The 18,523-nt window shown below is 47.3% G+C and overlaps 1 protein-coding gene across 5 annotated transcripts in view; it reads right to left on the bottom strand.

The window, feature by feature from the left end:
• LOC141067709 (glutaminase kidney isoform, mitochondrial-like) overlaps nucleotides 1-18,523 on the bottom strand; it is a 484,569-nt gene that overhangs the window by 159,031 nt on the left and 307,015 nt on the right. For all 5 annotated transcript variants that reach the window (XR_012226460.1, XR_012226459.1, XM_073558127.1 and 2 more), the window contains exon 13: nucleotides 17,963-18,094. Coding sequence is in view for 3 of the 5 variants with exons in the window: in XM_073558127.1 (XP_073414228.1) it covers nucleotides 17,963-18,094 (132 nt within the window). In the remaining 2 variants the exon portion in view is untranslated. The remainder of the gene's footprint in view (nucleotides 1-17,962; nucleotides 18,095-18,523) is intronic.

The raw sequence follows: 18,523 nt of genomic DNA, 5'->3' as shown, positions 1-18,523 counted from the left end.
ACCAGTCTCTTCAGGGCCTGTTGTGCCCCACCGATCTCGTTTCTTCAGGGCCTGTAGCGCCCCATCGTTCCAGCATCTTCAGGGCCCGTTGCGCCCCACAGTTCAGTTTCTTCAGGGCCCGTTACGCCCCACCGTTCCAGTTTCTTCAGGGCCTGTTACACCCCACCGTTTCTTCAGGGCCTGTTACGCCCCACCGTTCCAGTTTCTTCAGGGCCTGTTGCGCCCCACCGTTCCAGTTTCTTCAGGGCCTGTTGCGCCCCACCGTTCCAGTTTCTTCAGGGCCTCTTGCGCCCCCATCGTTCCAGTTTCTTCAGAGCCAGCTGCGCCCCATCGTTCCGGTTTCTTCAGGGCCTGCTGCGCCCCACCGTTCTGGTTTCTTCAGGGCCGGACGAGCGCAAATCCTTCCGGGAAATCGTGGATTACAAGGCAGCCACATCCGCAATCCCCGAGTGGTCGCATCTGTGAACTCGAGCGACGCCCGGAAGGCTAAGTGCACTATAGAGAAATAAGGACCCTTAGTTTGTTACGTTGTTTCCCGGGTCCCTGCGAGGACGAATAGTTGTTACTTTGTTTTTTTGCTGAAACAGTTTAGTCCTTGCGGCTTGAAATTTATAAAAGTTTATTTCACACCACATTCAGTCTCGTGTCTCGTCACTGTATCCTGTGAGCCTGCTCGAACCCTACACTTGGCGTAGTCGGCAGGATGCAGTCTCCGAGCGCGGACAGTGGTGGCCCAGAACATGGTGAAGCTGAAAGCTCTGTAAATAATGAGGGTCCTCGTACCAGCATTTCATTGGGGGCCATGCTGAACAACCAGCCTAGATTCTCCGGCTCCAATACTATGCTATGGAGCTGGACAGAGCGAATGCGGGGGCTCTTTCGGATGCACCCAATGACCCCTGACCTGGAAGCCGAAGTGGCACTTATGGCCCTAGACGGGGAGATGCGGAGGTCAGTGATGTTGAAACCTCCGGGGCACCGCAACACTTTTGAAAAGGTGTTACAGATAGTGGAACAGACCCACGGGGATCCCACTAATGTGGGAGAGTTAAGGACCCGTCTGTTTAGCCAAATGCAGGCAGAGGGGGAGACGATTACTCAGTATATGAATGTACTCCAAGAGTTGCATACAGCTATTGAAAGAAAAGATGGGGTAGGGGTAGGACCTGTTGACATTACCCTACGTGACCTACTGGTGACTGGACTGCGAGATCCATTAATAAAGCAGGCATTACGGGAACAGATCAGAATGAATCCCCAAATAGACTTTTCAGAAGTGGGAAGTCAGGCACAGGTTCGAGAGCAAGAGCAGGGGATGGTGGTCCCCGTGGGGAAGGTCCGAGGGGTGGAGGCCTCCTCGAGCGCAGTTGAGGAACCTCAGTGGGGGGAGGAAATGAAGCAAGAATTGCGAAATATAAAGGGCGAGTTGGCTGAAGTAAAGAGAAGAACCGAACCTGGGACTGGACGATCTAGCGTTAATCCTGGTCCCTGGGGGTCACGCTCTCCGCGGGGAGGTCGGTCTATACCGGCCCGGTGTTATGAGTGTGGAGAACCAGGCCACTTCGCCCGAGAGTGTCCGCAGCGTGGGAGATACCCACCTCGGCGGCCATTAAACTAAAGGGCTCCGGGCTGGGGGGACGCTGCTCGGAGCCGAAAACCACAACTAGGGGTGGTGGAAGTCCCGAAGATTTGATAGCAAAGTGTCCGGTAGTTTGGGCAGAAGTAGAGGGCCGGGCCGTCCGGTCTCTGGTGGACACGGTGTCACAAGTAACCACTATGCCCGCAACGTACTTTCAACAAAACTTTCCGGAGGTGGCAAGGCCTCAGTGGGGACCCATGATCAAACTAGTAGCCGCTAACCAACTGCCGGTCCCGGTCACCGGGGTAGTGTGGGTGCAGGTGATGCTGTGCGGTAAACCCCTTGGCCGCAGAGGGGTGGTGCTGATTCAAGGAGAAGCTGATCAACGACATCCCGTCACCCTAGGCATGAATGTTTTAAGAGAGTTTGGTAACCTGTTGCTTAAAGATCCCACACAAAAGATACTGAAGCAGTGGGGTTCTCGCACAGCTCAGGGACAGGTGTTCCAGCAGCTGGTGCGGGGTGCCCGGGTGCATCAGGACTGCCAGGAGGGTGAGGCTCTAGGCAAGGTCATCGCGTCAGCGGCTCCCCTGCTTGTGCTGCCTCCTGGACAGACAATGGTGGCCCTGCCAATTCGAGCCCCGATACCTTTGGAGGGCGTGGAGGTGCAGGTGGAGCCTTGTCACTCAGAGCACCTACCTCCTGGCATACTGGTGGCCCGTTCCCTCGCTACGGTGCGAAAAGGAACTGTCCTGGTACGCTGCGTTAACCTTGAAGACCGAGACACTGTTCTGAAAACACGGATTGTATTGGCCAAAATAGTAAGGCCTTTAGAAGAAGTGCTGCCAGCTCCTGCGGTTCAATTACGAGTGCACCCCGAGGATCCTTGGGAAGTAACAATACGAACCTTACAGACCCACGAAGTCTCGGCACAAGAGAAGGGCCGAAATATTTTAGAGCAAATGCGGGCCGAGCTTTCTGGATTAACTGCAGCCCAACTCTCACAGATAAAAATATTGCTTGGACAGTACCATGAAGTATTTGCTAGCCATGAAAACGACTTTGGGTGTACCACCGCCATCACTCATGAGATCCCCACAGCAGGAGCGGCCCCTATCCGAGAACAATATCGACAGATTCCACCACAACTCTATCAAGAGGTGAAAACTTTGCTGGCCCAAATGCTGCGAAAAGGGGTGATACGGGAAAGTCAAAGCCCCTGGGTGGCCCCAATTGTGCTGGTCCGGAAGAAAGATAATCCACACAAAATCGTAGTGTACTATCGTAAACTGAATGCTTGCACTATTAAAGACTCATACCCACTGCCCCGCATAGAAGAATCCCTGTCCGTGTTGGGGAAGGCAACATATTTTTCGACCCTTGACTTGGCCAGTGGGTACAGGCAGGTGCCCATGTCAGAAGAAGATAGAGCTAAGAAGTCGTTCATATTGCCCATGGGACTGTTTGAGTTTAATCGGATGCCATTCGGGCTGGCCAACGCCCCCGGGACCTTTCAGCGATTGATGGAGCGATGTCTGGGGGGATCTCAAATTTGAGGCTACGTTGATCTACCTGGAAGATATCATTGTCTATGCCGCCACCTTCGAGGACCACCTGAAGCGGTTGGGACAGGTACTCAGCCGGTTGCAAAAGTACGGGTTGAAGGTGAAACCTCAGAAATGCCACCTATTTTGCTCTCAGATTGAGTATTTGGGTCATGTCGTTTCGGCAGAGGGTGTGAGGCCATCCCGGGAGAAGGTTGCTGCTATACAGGAATGGCCTACCCCCGAGATGGTGAAAGATGTGCGGGCTTTTCTGGGGTTAGCTGGATATTACAGTCGCTTCGTAAAGAATTTTGCATGTCGAGCTCGAGCCCTGCATGACCTGCTGAAGGGGGCTCCCGCTGGGGCCAAAGGACGAAAAATCCAGTGGCAACACCCTCAGGAGGAGGCCTTCCGGGATCTCAAGGCTGCACTTTCGGATGCCCCAGTGTTGGCTTATGCGGATTTCTCTCAGCCATTTATCCTGCACACTGACGGGAGTCTTCACGGGCTGGGGGCTGTGTTGTCACAGGTTCAGGATGGCCGAGAGAGGGTGATCGCATATGGAAGTCGTTCACTCCATGACTCCGAGCGCAACCCTGACAATTACAGCTCTTTTAAGCTTGAGCTCCTCGCAGTGGTGTGGGTTATGACGGAGAGATTCGCAGAGTACCTAGCGGGCTCCGAGGTGGTAGTGCGAACTGACAACCACCCACTGGCTCACTTGGAAAATGCCAAGTTGGGGGCTTTGGAGCAGCGATGGGTGACCCGGATGGCGAAGTACAATTATAAGATTATCTACAAAAGAGGGGCCGAGAATGTCCATGCCGATGCCCTCTCCAGGATTCGACACACAACTCCCGGACAGAATCGAGACGAAGAATTAGAAGGAGAGGAAATACCGTTCGCTCTTACCGCTGCCGTGCTCACCAATGTGGATTCAAAAGTATCTTCCCCAGAGGCCCACAGGGGCATCCTGGAACAATCTCGGGATAAGTGGATACAACAACAACAAGAAGATGAAGAAGTTGGACTTCTCTGGACATGGGTCGCCGCTGGTCAATTACCCACTGATACTCAACGGCAAACTTTGACCCAAAACCTGTCGCTGATGCTGCGACAATGGGAGAGGCTGATTATCTGAAAGGGACAACTGTACCGTAAAATCACTTCGCAAACAACCTCAACGACTGTTTGGCAGGTGGTTACGCCCGGAGCTCAACTACACGAACTGGCTCAAGAGGATCACGAAAAAGGGGCCCACTTTGGAGTTAAAAAGACTTTGCAATGGTTACAACAGAAAGTTTATCACCCACGTTTGTCGGCTGTTGTGGACGAAGTTTGCCGTACCTGCCGTTTATGTGAATTGGCCAAACCGCCCGCTCAGAGAGCCGCAACACAGACGATTGTGACTTCAGCACCCCTTGAGCTCCTGACGGTGGATTACCTGAACATTGGTCCCGCATTCCAGGGATACGAACACTGTCTCGTCATGGTGGATCATTTCACCAAGTTCGCTGTGGTCACCCCTACTCGAGACCAGACTGCGGAGTCTGCTGCCTCCGCAATTTGCAGAAACTTTATACAAGTGTACAGCTGTCCTCAACATATACATTCCGACCAGGGAGCATGTTTTTTGGGGAAAATTATGGAAGAACTACATCATCTTTATGGGATTGACAAATCCCGGACCACACCATATCACCCGCAAGGGAATGGGGCTTGTGAACGATTTAATCGGACATTGATTCAAATGCTACGTACTCTGGAGAGTGACGAGAAAGCTCGTTGGCCTGAATATGTTTCTGAACTAGTATGGGTTTATAATAACCGGGTACATCGAGTTAAGGGCTATACTCCCTATTCCCTGCTGTTTGGACGAGAGGGTAAAGGGATCACGGAGGTAGATTTGGACCCCGAAGAGCCTCGGCCCTGGACCGGAGCGTCGTCCTGGGTCTGAAATCATCGCCACAGGCTGCAAACTCTTCACCGAATTGTACATACCAAACTCCAAGACTGGGAACACCCAGGGAAGATTACAACTTCCCCTCCTCATCTCCAAAGCGGGGACCGTGTGCTTGTACTGGATCAACGCCCCTAGAACAAACTGGAGTCACGTTGGGAAGAGAGTCCTTATCGGGTACTACGCCGTATCCATCCAGATGGACCTGTGTACGAAATACGGCCCGAGCAGGATGAAACACTGCCCACCCGCATTGTGCATCGTAATATGTTACGCCCGTGTATTTCCACCGACCCGAAACAACTGGAACCCGTCCCGTTGACATCCGAACCGGAGTCCATATGCTGGGACTCGGACGACGAGGATTTCCCTTCAGACCCCAAGGGCCCTCCACCCAATAATGAGCCAATTGACACAATTAACCCGCCTGCATCATGCAGCCCACCGACGTTCACCACCCCAGAAGATTCCACCCCAGTCGAACTTAGACGCTCCGAGCGGTCAACAGCCGGCAAACCCCCCGAACGGTATGAACAAGACCAGTTTATATGGCAACGAATGTTGACACCTTTACAGGCCAATCTCAATAGACTAACACCCTCGCCCGAGGACTGGCGAGCTTACAGGGTGGGGGAATGTGGGGAGGAGGACCCCCATATAGTGACTGGGCCAGAACCAAGGGGACCGCCATCAGAGTTATTGAAGGAACCACATCAGGAGGATTACAAAGGGAGACATGCGACTGAAGTTGTCAGGGCAACAGGTGGCGGGGCTAGGGCAAAAGGAGCAGGGGGCGCGCTGAGGTGGCAGTTGGGAAAAAGCCTGACAGGAGAGAGGAAGCCGTGTGACAGAGAAAGGACAGAGGTAACTGACGGTGTGTGGAAGAGAGACAGGCAGGAGACTGCGAAGGCAAAACTTGGGACTCACCGACAAGCGACGCGTAAGAGACCCTCCCCGGGAATCCCTCCCAGCATACGTTCAGATAAAGTGAGGCCTGCTGATTCTCTCCGTGGCGTGACAGGACCGGGATCTCAGGCGACCGCTGCGACGATACAGCAATCCGGTACAGCGGCCAGGACACTGCCCCCCTGTCTCCTCCCACAGCTGCGGCCCCGTCATTACTGGCCTCAGGGGGCGCCACCTCGCTATAGGCGGCCGCAGAGCCCCATCCCGGTTACTGAGGGGACAGTAAACGGAGTTTGTCAACGTTTATGTTTTTGGACTGCGTCATGACCTGGCTGGGGGACGAACGCCTCTAAACGGATGCCTGGGAGATTCCCCCCGACCAGTCTCTTCAGGGCCTGTTGCGCCCCACCGTTCCAGCTTCTTCAGGGCCCGTTACGCCCCGCCGTTCCAGTTTCTTCAGGGCCCGTTACACCCCGCCGTTCCAGTTTCTTCAGGGCCCGTTGCGCCCCGCCGTTCCAGTTTCTTCAGGGCCCGTTGCGCCCCGCCGTTCCAGTTTCTTCAGGGCCCGTTGCGCCCCGCCGTTCCAGTTTCTTCAGGGCCCGTTGCGCCCCACCGTTCCAGTTTCTTCAGGGCCCGTTGCGCCTCACCGTTCCAGTTTCTTCAGGGCCCGTTGCGCCCCACCGTTCCAGTTTCTTCAGGGCCCGTTGCGCCCCACCGTTCCAGTTTCTTCAGGGCCCGTTGCGCCCCACCGTTCCAGTTTCTTCGGGGCCCGTTGCGCCCCACCGTTCCAGTTTCTTCGGGGCCCGTTGCGCCCCACCGTTCCAGTTTCTTCGGGGCCCGTTGCGCCCCACCGTTCCAGTTTCTTCGGGGCCCGTTGCGCCCCACCGTTCCAGTTTCTTCGGGGCCCGTTGCGCCCCACCGTTCCAGTTTCTTCGGGGCCCGTTGCGCCCCACCGTTCCAGTTTCTTCAGGGCCCGTTGCGCCCCACCGTTCCAGTTTCTTCAGGGCCCGTTGCGCCCCACCGTTCCAGTTTCTTCAGGGCCCGTTGCGCCCCACCGTTCCAGTTTCTTCAGGGCCCGTTGCGCCCCACCGTTCCAGTTTCTTCAGGGCCCGTTGCGCCCCACCGTTCCAGTTTCTTCAGGGCCCGTTGCGCCCCACCGTTCCAGTTTCTTCAGGGCCCGTTGCGCCCCACCGTTCCAGTTTCTTCAGGGCCCGTTGCGCCCCACCGTTCCAGTTTCTTCAGGGCCCGTTGCGCCCCACCGTTCCAGTTTCTTCAGGGCCCGTTGCGCCCCACCGTTCCAGTTTCTTCAGGGCCCGTTGCGCCCCACCGTTCCAGTTTCTTCAGGGCCTGCTGCGCCCCCATCGTTCCGGTTTCTTCAGGGCCTGCTGCGTCCCACCGTTCTGGTTTCTTCAGGGCCGGACGAGCCCAAATCCTTCCAGGAAATCGTGGATTACAAGGAAGCCACATCCGCAATCCCTGAGTGGTCGTATCTGTGAACTCGAGCGATGCCCGGAAGGCTAAGTGCACTATAGAGAAATAAGGACCCTTAGTTTGTTACGTTGTTTCCCGGGTCCCTGCGAGGACGAATAGTTGTTACCTTGTTTTTTTGTTGAAACAGTTTAGCCCTTGCGGCTTGAAATTTCTAAAAGTTTATTTCACACCACATTCAGTCTCGTGTCTTGTCACTGCATCCTGTGAGCCTGCTCGAACCCTACATTGGTTGTAGAGCATACACAGACATAACCATTAAGGATGAGCAGATAGATTGAGCAATTTTAGTATTTTACAGGCTAGAGATAGTGGTCAGAGAACACAGCTTTTTACACATAGGGATAGAAAAAGGTCTAAATCTGATTGTGGTATATTACCGCAGCACTGAAGCACAATGAATATAGGTAGTCTGAGTATGTGAAAATAATCCAAAGGCTCAAGTGGTAGAGAAATGCTGTCCATAGTCAGTGTGACTGTAAACTGATCTGTGATATACTACAGTAACAGCACCTTAATAACAGTATTTATTATTTCTGACATACTGTAAATAGGGAGGGCAGTTTAATATTTCTTTGATCCTAATTTTACTATTAAGTAAAAATCCCGAAACCAAGGCTTACGTGCCACTAATAGTGTGCTTCCTAGTTAGGGAGACAAACAAGACGTACATTTTATTTCCAAGACCATAGAAAAATCTTCACATTCCTGAAATTTAAACAATACCGTCTACCTACCACAGTATCCATGTTTTAAACATATATATAATTTTTTGTACACTTTTGTGTAATAAAGCAATATTATATGCAAAAATGGCACCTGAATACAGTAGCTTGCTGTAGGTGCTTGCTTTTGGGAGATGAACGTACATGGCTCTCTTGTTCCATCATTTTTTTGCAAAGACCTAATAATGCTGTTGTTGCTGTTTTGTTTTTTAAATCTTAAAAAAAAGGACAAAATTTTAATTTCTGAATCCTTCTTTTAATAAAGTAATTTAGGAACCATACACACCATGACCACACTGCATGCTGTTGCCACATGTTAACTTCTGGTCTAAAGGGCCTGTCACACTAAGCAATATCACTGGTTTTTGTGACGTTATAGCGATATTGCTACCTCCGACCGCTCTCCCGCTGGTTATCGCTGATCACGCGAGAACGTCCTGGACCGTTTCTCGTCGTCAGCTTCCTGCTGGGCTTCCTGCTGTGATGACGAGCGACGCGTGGACGCGGGCGGGAGGACGTCTTCATTGCCTCGTCTGACACGTAAGTAGCGACCCCCCGACGTCGCTAGTGAGATCTGCCTGTGTGGCAGCTCACTAGCGACCACTTAGCGATGTACCAGCGATCCTGACCTCGTCATATCGCTGGTCGGGATCGCTGGTACATCGCTAAGTACCTTTAACCCCTTCACGACACGACGCCTACGTAGGCGTCATGAAAAGTCGTGCCCAAACGACCCATGACGCCCCCATAGATACCCGACCCGAAGATACAAGACAACATGCAGTTAAGCCCAGGGGGGTGGCTTCTCCCCCACGTGGTTAGGATCGCTCTGATTGGCTGTTAAAAGTGAAACAGCGAATCAGAGCGATAGTAATATTTCATCAATGAAAATTGATGAAATATTACAATCCAGCCATGGCCGATGCTGCAGTAGCATCGGACATGGCTGGAGACACCGATTCGACCCCCCCCACCGGCGATGGCCCCCCGCCACTGAATGACAGCGGCGATCTGCCGCCGATGTCAGCATCTGCCCCCCCTCCCATTCCCTCCGCTCCCCGTCAGATTCCGATCCCCCATTCACCCCCCCGGTACCCTCTGAGTCCCCCTGTCGCTCCCGATGTCCCGCGGGTCCGGCTCATGGGCGCCGCCATCTTGGAAAATGGCGGGCGCATGCGCAGTGCGCCCGCCCGAATCTGCCGGCTGCAGATTCCATTCTTTCATTTTGATCACTCTCACAGTGATCAAAATGAAATAAAAAGTAAATAAACCCCCCGATTATCACCCCCATAGGTAGGCACAACTAATAAAATAAAGAAAATATTTGTATTTTTCCATTAGGGTTAGGGTTGCAAAATGTTTTATTTTCATGGCTCTGCGTTATAATCTTCTTTGAAGCACTTGGAGGTTCAAGGTGCTCACCACACATCTAGGCAAGTTCCTTATGGGGTCTAGTTTCCAAAATGGGGGTCACTTGTGGGGGGTTTCCACAGTTTAGGTACATCAGGGGGTCTGCAAATGTAACATGATGCCCGCAGACAATTCCATCAAAGTCAGCATTTCAAAATGTCACTACTTCACTTCCGAGCCCTGACGTGTGCCCAAACTGTGGTCATCCCCCACATATGGGGTATCAGCGTACTCAGGACAAACTGGACAACAACTTTTGGGGTCCAATTTCTCCTGTTACCCTTGTGAAAATAAAAAATAGCGTGCTAAAAAATAATTTGAGGAAAAAAAATGATTTTTTAATTTCACTGCTCTACGTTATAAACTTTTGTGAAGCACTTGGGGGTTCAAAGTGCTCACTACACATCTAGACAAGTTCCTTAAGGGGTCTAGTTTCCAAAATGGTGTCACTTGTGGGGGAGCTCCAATGTTTAGGTACACAGGGGCTCTCCGAGACATGGTGTCCAATAACGATTGGAGCTAATTTTCCATTCAAAAAGTCAAATGGTGCTCCTTCCCTTCCGGGCCCTGCCGTGCGCCCAACTAGTGGTTTATGACCACATATGAGGTATTGGTGTGCTCAGGAGAAATTGCCCAACAAATGTTAGGATCCATTTTTCCTGTTGCCCATGTGCAAATGAAAAAACTGAGGCTAAAAGATAATTTTTGTGAAAAAAAGTCCTTTTTTTTACGGATCAATTTGTGAAGCACCTGGGGGTCCAAAGTGATCACTATGCATCTAGATAAGTTCCTTGGGGGATCTAGTTTCCAAAATGGGGTCACTTGTGGGGAAGCTCCAGTGTTTAGGCACACAGCGACTCTCCAAACATGACATGGCAAGCGCTAAATATTCCAGCATATTTTCCATTCAAAAAGTCAAATGTGCTCCTTCCCTTCTGAGCCCTGCCGTGCGCCGAAACAGTTGTTTATGACCACATATGAGGTATCGGTGTACTCAGGTGAAATTTCCCAACAAATTTTAGGATCCATTTTATCCTGTTGCCCATGTGAAAATGAAAAAAATGATGCTAAAAGAAAATTTGTGTTGTGTTTTCCTTCCACGTTGCTTTAGTTCCTGTGAAGCACCTGAAGGGTTAATAATCTTCTAGAATGTAGTTTTGAGTAGCTTGAGGGGTGCAGTTTTTAGAATGGCGTCACTGTTGGGTATTTTCTGCCGTATAGACCCTTCAAAGTGACTTCAAATGTGAGGTGGTCCCTAAAAAAATGGTTTGTAAATTTTGTTGTAAAAATGAGAAATCGCTGGTCAACTTTTAACCCTTATTACTTCCTAACAAAAAAATAAAATTGTTTCCAAAATTGTGCTGATGTAAAGTAGACATCTGGGAAATGTTATTTAGTAACTATTTTGTGTCACATAACTCTCTAGTTTAACAGAATAAAAATTCAAAATTTGAAAATTGCGAAATTTTTGCCAAATTTCTGATTTTTTTCACAAATAAATGCAAAGATTATCAACCTAAATTTACCACTAACATGAAGCCCAATGTGTCACGAAAAAACAATCTCAGAATCGCTAGGATGCGTTGAAGCGTTCCAGAATTATTACCTCATAAAGGGACACTGGTCAGAATTGCAAAAATAGCCAGGTCATTAAGGTCAAAATAGGCTGGGTCATGAAGGGGTTAATGGGAATCTGTCACCACATTTGACTTATCTAAACTATTAATATTGGCACAGAGGTTATAAGGACTCTAAAAAAAAGTTCTACCTGTGTGTCTAATATCAGATGCCTTGTTAAGAAATTATTTTACCTCTTTATGGAAATGAGCTCTTCTAGGCTACGAGGAAGATAACCACTTCCAGAGCTTATTTTACATTTCTATTTTGCAGGACAAAGGAGGGGACTTGGACACTTTCTTGCTGGCATTTGAAAAAACTTGCCATCAATACCATCTGCCTGAAGATCAAGTCTCAGGGGTAAGGCCCTGGAAATCTTTGGGTACCGCCCAGCAAGACCACCCTGAGCTATGAGGACATCAAGCAGGCTCTGGTCCTGCAGTACAACTGTCCTCTGTGATACAAAGGAAGATGCTCCAGAATATGCAATAAGGTCCTGCAGACAGCTGGGCCGATCACATGGGGGCCCTACTGAGAGCAGTCGACCAATGGACCACGGGATAGGAGCTCACCACCGTACAGCAGCTGAAGGAGCTCATGTCAACTGAGCAGTTTTTGTGGAACTGCCTGGAGGACCTCCAGCAGTATCTCCATGACCAGAAGCCTAAGGGGGCCTCTGCAACAATGACACTTGCCAACGAGTGCTCAAACAACAGAACTCCAGAAGCCAAGAAACCTTCCAGCTGGAGAGAGAGTAAGACAAACGCGATGCCGGCTGTCCCTGCCCCTAAATTGAAGGGGGCTCCTGCCTATGCTTCCTTCTCCATGTGAGTGGGGGAACTCTGTCATTTCTGCAAACAGGCAGGACACTTCAAAGCCATGTCACCCCAGTGCCAGAAGGGCCCGTCCCCATCCCAGAAATCGTGTTGGTGTGGGTGGCGAGAGGTCCCTTGTCAACTTTCAGCCCGTCACTGTAGGTCTGGCTTTGGCTTTGGGACTACGGTACACTGGCGCGGAGTTGACTCTACTGTGGCCTGAGCTGGTGTCACCAAAGATTTTTGTACGCAGGAAATCCCTTACTGTCTCTGGGATTGGAGAGTTGAACCTGCGCTGTCCGTCACCAAGGTATATTTGGACTGGGGCATCAGGAAGGGAGTGCGGGTGGTGAGGGTAACCTCAAATATTCCCGCGAGAGTTTTGCTTGGGACAGACTTGGGGTGGCTAGTGTTAGAGTATGTGGTTGCTGAACCCCCAAGGCCTCATCCTCCAGACAATGTAATGTCCACCCCTGTTGATGTCAATGTGATTAACATGTCTACTGATAAGGGTGTGGGGATGGGTAGTGTACTGTTTCCATCTCCCCTTGGGGGAGAGGAGATCAATCAAGCAGCCTGTAATAATGCTTTAGAGCATGGCCAGCCGGCATTCTGAAACAGTTTTCCTGTGAGGTTGCACGGAAGGGACAGACAGGGCAGATGGCAGCGGAAGGGAAGCATGCAATTGGGGGCGAGGCTGTCCCAAGAGAGGCAGGGCTCCCAGCTAAAACTTAATTGCAGAGTTCCTCCACAACCGGGATGTCAGAGGGCCAGGTTAGTCAGTCAGGACCGGCAACTTGGTCAGAAGTAGAGGAGATTTCCGTGGCCTTCATGGTGCTGTTTGGTTATTGGTGCTTCTTGCTAAATGGTGGAGAAGCCTTTGTGGCCTTTCAGAAAAGGAAAATTGTATATAATACTGTAATAATAATATAATAATCTTTATATAGCGCCAACATATTCCGCAGCGCTTTATAGTTTAATACTGACAGACCATGTGATAGATTGCACACAGGTGTACTTCCTTTTACTAAGCATGGGACACATGAAGATAGTTGCTTGCACCAGAAATTTTTAGGGTCTTCAAAGCAAAAGGGGTGAATACATATGCACATGACAATTTTTAGTTATTTGAGCCCATAATTTTATTGTATGGATATATTTTTCTCACTTCACCAACTTAGACTATTTAGTGCTGACTAAAAAAAAATATTTAAACAAAGGTTGTAATATAACAAGGGGTGAGCCACTGCAAAGGGTGCTGTCTCCCAAAAGCAATTTTAAGATCTCTCCACAGGTTCTAATTGGGATTTAGATCTGGACTCATTGCTGGCCTCTTCAGAACTCTCCTGCGCTTTGTTTCCATCCATTTCTGAGTGCTTCTTGAAGTAGGTTTGGGGTCATTGTCTTGCTGTAAGACTCATGACCTAGAACATAAACCTAGCCTTCTGACACTGGGCACTGCATTGCGACCCAAAATTCTTTCAGAATCTTCAGATTTCTTGATGCCTTGCATACAGTCAAGTGTTAGATATTCACCGCACACTCTTAAGTGTAATGTGGAGCACCCCACAGGGCTCTATGTTACTCGGTACTGGGCCAGCCAGGTTCTTTAAAGGGGATGTCACGGTGGCAGTGATCCGGTCCGTGGCCCTGGGTGTCCAGTAAGAAATAGAGGAAAGTTATGTGGTGTTTGTTCATGACGCCATCCGTGGTGTTCGGCAATGGGCGGCCGACGCTGCAGTTTTGGTCCACTGGGGCTGATGGTGACGCAGCAAAGATGGTTCAGCTCCCATGGGTAGAGCGCGGCCCCAGGGCAAATATATTTGGTTGTTCAGATGGTGGTGAACGTTGGGATGCAGGGGAAAAGTGAAGGACACAGAGGTGCAGTTTTCTTTACCTTTTACTTGAACGTAAATGCAATCTGGGGTACCACATACAGATGATGGATTGAGTCCAGCTTGCCTGGAGGTATTCAGGAGATCCACCCTGCCAGGTGGGGTTGGGGACCTTCCTTCTGCGCTCTGTTTTCGGGTCCCTGCTGCTTGTAGCTAAGCTGCGGCCCTCTCCTGCGAGATGATTGCTAACCTGTATGGCAGACAGTGTGAGCCTATATCATGGGCACTGTCCTTTTCACTGTCAGCCCCGGGTTTGTGGTCTGCTGCCCTGCCTTCAGGTGTTCAGTGTGGCCAAGGAACTTGCAGTCCCCTGCACTCCAGATTCGGTCACAGAGTCGCTACAAAAACAAAAGCATAGATAAATGAACAATAAAATAATCACATAATATTTTCAAACAGTTCACAGAAAAAAAACAAAAACCAAAAATATCCATATTGACAAAATGGTGGTATACAATTGAGACAAAAATGGAAGATCCCATATAAATAATAAAATATCCAGTATCAGCAATAATACATTGATATTGAAGAGATAGAAGCATTGGGGTTTTTGTAATAGGTGGTTTCCTTTACAATACAGGTACCTTTTTTCATTAAAGTCTACTACCAAGTACATACCTAGGACCTAGTATATACCTATCACTAAATATTTAATACAATATGTTAACAAGTAGATAATGATCCTCCATCATTCCTTGCAGCACTTGCACAATTTTCTGGGACATCTCAGCCTGTATACCTTTTATGTACATATCGTTCTGGACTTAGGTAAACTTCAATAGTAAATATTTTTTTGTCTTATTCTCTCTCTGCTTCTTCTTCCCTTACAAAAACCCCGGTGCTTCTCTCTCTTCAATATCAATGTTTTATTGCTTGTACTGGATATTTTATCATTTATATGAGATCTTCCATTATAGTCTCAATTGTATACCACCATTATGTCAATATGGATATTTTTGTTTTTTCTTTTTTCTGTGAACTGTTTGAAAATATTATGTGATTACTGTTCTATTACTGTACTATTATGTGATTATTGTTCATTTACTTATGCTTTATTTTTTGTTTTTGTAGCGACTCTATGACTAAGACCTGGGAGGGTCAAAACGTTAGTTTCAGCATCTGGTCGCCCTTGTCATCAGTTATTATTTTGCTCCCATTTGTTGTGTAGTCAATAAAACTCCTTTTTGCATTCCACTTAAGAGTGTGCAGTGAATATCTATTCCTGGTTCTAAGGGCTTTTACAGTCCATTACACCAGCACCTCGGTATTCTAGACAGTGTGCACACCAATATAACCCCTTATTGCATACAGTCAGGGCACCCAAAGCCAGAGACAGCAAAACAATCTCAAAACATCTTTGAACCGCCACCACATTTGACTGTAGGTTCTGTGTTCTTTTTTTTGTAAGTCTCCTTCTGTATCAAGTAAAAAAGTAGAATGAAGTGCTTTACCAAAAATCTTTTTCTTGGTATCATCTGACCAGAAGACACTTTTCCAGAAGGGTTTTGGCTTACTCACGGTACATATTGGCAAACTGCAGTAGCTTTTTTATGTCACTATGTCAGCAGTGGGGTCCTGCTTGGTCTCTTGCCACTGAATTTTATTCATATGTTGACTGATAGTTTGCGCTGAAACTGATGCACCCTGCGACTGCAGGACAGCTTGAATTTCTTTGAAACTTGTTGGGGCTGTTTATCCAAAATCTGGACTATTCTGCATTGCAAACTTTCATCAGTTTTACTTTGCTGTCCAGGAAAATTAGCTACAGTGCCATGGGTTGTAAACTTCTTGATAATGTTGTGCACCGTAGACAAAGGAATATCAAGCTCTCTGGAGATGGACTTGTAATCTTGAGATTGTTGATATTGATTTTGGTTCTCAAGTCCTCTTCTCCACTTTCTGTTCTAAATGCTTAGTGTAGCACACACAGATAAACAATGCAAAGATTAAGGCAACTTCTCCCCTTTTTATCTGGTTTCATATGTAATTTTTATATTGCCGACATCTGTTTCTTACCAACAATTTTATTTCAAAGACATACGGATAGGGAATTTAGATTATGAGCCCCATCAGGGATAGTGATGATAATGTGTGCAAACTGTAAAGTGCTGCGGAATATGTTAGCGCTATATAAAAAGATTATTATTTCTCTGTTTTTTGGTGTTTCAGTATACACAAAAGAAGTAATTATGTGTTTATGAAGTAAACAATTTTCTGGAACAATTTCAAGGGTGCCAACACGTCGGCCATGATTGTATACCCAGACCTCCCATCTGCAATTCACACTGTGCCTCATGGTACAGGAATACCTGTGCCTTCACTTCCGGAGAACCTGAAGATACACCTGATTCAGAAGATTCAGAACATGAACTGCATGATTCTGACAAAGTCTTTCACGCTAGTCCGAAGGACCCACAGCTTTTTTCACAGCTCTTATGATTTAGCCAAGGACTTGGACCTTCATAAACATTCTGCAAAACTTTTAGGATTTAGACTAAAGGAAAATAAACTGTTAGCTCCAGGTAGCTGTTTTTCATGGTACAGATAAAGAGAAAAGGAATTCCTTCCATACTTTTCTCAAGACGGTGCTCTGGTGTTATTTCAATGTTGTTTCTGGACTGATGGAAAAATTTAATACTGGGTACAATGTGAGCGATTATCTTTATTGATTGATCCAGAAAAAGTTTGAAATCTGTGCTACTGCACAATGGCAGCAAGTTTGTTTCAGCACCTATAGGACATTCTGTGCACTTGAAGGAAAGCTATGAGAATTCAGACTTTATTTTCAAGACAACTTAACTACAAGGATCAAGGACGGTCAATGTGTGGTGATCTGAAAGTTGACTTATATTCTTAGTCTATATAAGGATAAAGACATAACTATTTGCATAAACAACACTTTTAAAAATTCAAGGGTACTTTGTATAGTACTTTATTCATTTTAGGAAGATTTTTTGTCAAGAATACTTTAATAAACATTGAATTTTTAAAGGAGTTGTTTATGTAAATATTGGTCTGAAAGTTCTCTTTTTGTTCCTTGCTCAGGAAGGAGGATACACAAAATACCAATGTTTTTTGTATGAGTGGGACAGCCGAGATAAGACATCAGTGGAGCCATAAAGGTTGGCCAATGAGAACCTCTGCAACCTAGACTCAAGAACATAGTTGCAGAAAGTTTAGTTGATCCCACTAGAGTTCTACTGCCACCACTTCACATTAAACTTTGACTGATGAACCAGTTTTTAAAACCTCTACCAAAAGAAGGAGAGACTTAAGTATTTGTGCACCAAGTTTTATGGACTGTCTGAAGCAAAAGCGAAGGAAGGAATTTTTGTGGGTGCAGATATTTGGAAATTCATAAAGGACAATAATTTCGAAACTAAAATGAAAGCTGTTGAGAAAAGGGTCTTGGGATTCTTTAAAAGAAGTTAAGAAATTTCTAAGTAACTACCAAGACCTAAAATTTAAGTCCATTGTGGAGAACATACTGAAACGTTTCAAAGCCTTGGGTTGTCTGATGAATCTGAAGTTACATTTTTTACATTCTCATTCAGACTACTTTCCTGAAAACCCTGGTATGGTGCTGTTAGTGAAGCGCAAGGGGAGATTTCATCATGATATCAAGGAGACTACTGCTGAATGGGGGACTACTGTTGGATGCTTCACAAAGAAGATCCACAAGCTTTCTATAAGAGAAAAGGTATCAAGAGAAGCTTTGAAGGGAAAAGGAAAAGGCACAAGCATTAATTTCCAATAAAGTTGCAAAATGAATGTTCAATAAATTTTTATATATAATATTGTGTACATTTTTAGCTACAGTAAAGATTTTTCTGGTTCCTCTCGCTGGCACGTAATTTCATGAGCATCTTGTGCAAAAATCCATATATGATGGTTAAAAATAGAAGTGATTTTTTCTAAAGCAGAGCATAAGAAACCAAAAGAATCAGTCATTGGATGTGAAAAAAAATTAATAAACCCAAATTTTGCGTATCTGTGTTATTTCACCTACTATATCATACAAACCTGGCAAAACTGAATCCCACGAACGCTATTTCCTAATTTATCCAATGGTGGAGACCAGCACATCAAGCCCATAACATTAGGAACTACCAAAAGAATACCTCCTGCAACTCCAGACTTTGCTGGGAGACCAACCTATAAGAGACCAGAGTAATAGTTAGAACATAAAGCACATTGCATGAATAAATGCTCACAAAGTGGTTGCTCCAACATCACATTTTGTTTTAACACAAAGATCTATGCTTATGTGAAAGATCTAGGCAATTATTGTGAAAGCACATTGCCTTCATCTCTCTTCTTTGCATTGTCCTTCAGCAATTCATCACTCTGGCAGTTCTATGCATGTTCAAGTTTAACCAGTCCAGGACTTTAATGACCATACACTTCCATATCATAATATTACAATATGCAGTCATAGGCATACCCTTTTCCATTCTGTGCACGTCTAACCTTTGCAATGAGAATTGTGCATGTACAGTCTTATAGCACGCATAGAGAAAAAGACTAGCAATGGAGATGAGCGAACATGCTCGGTGGTATTTGGTTATCACTCGAGAATCACGA

This window comes from Dendrobates tinctorius, unplaced genomic scaffold (assembly GCF_039654945.1).
Source record: "Dendrobates tinctorius isolate UK_male_01 unplaced genomic scaffold, ASM3965494v1 ptg000254l, whole genome shotgun sequence".
NCBI lineage: Eukaryota > Metazoa > Chordata > Amphibia > Anura > Dendrobatidae > Dendrobates > Dendrobates tinctorius.
This window is presented reverse-complemented; position numbering and strand designations above follow the sequence as displayed.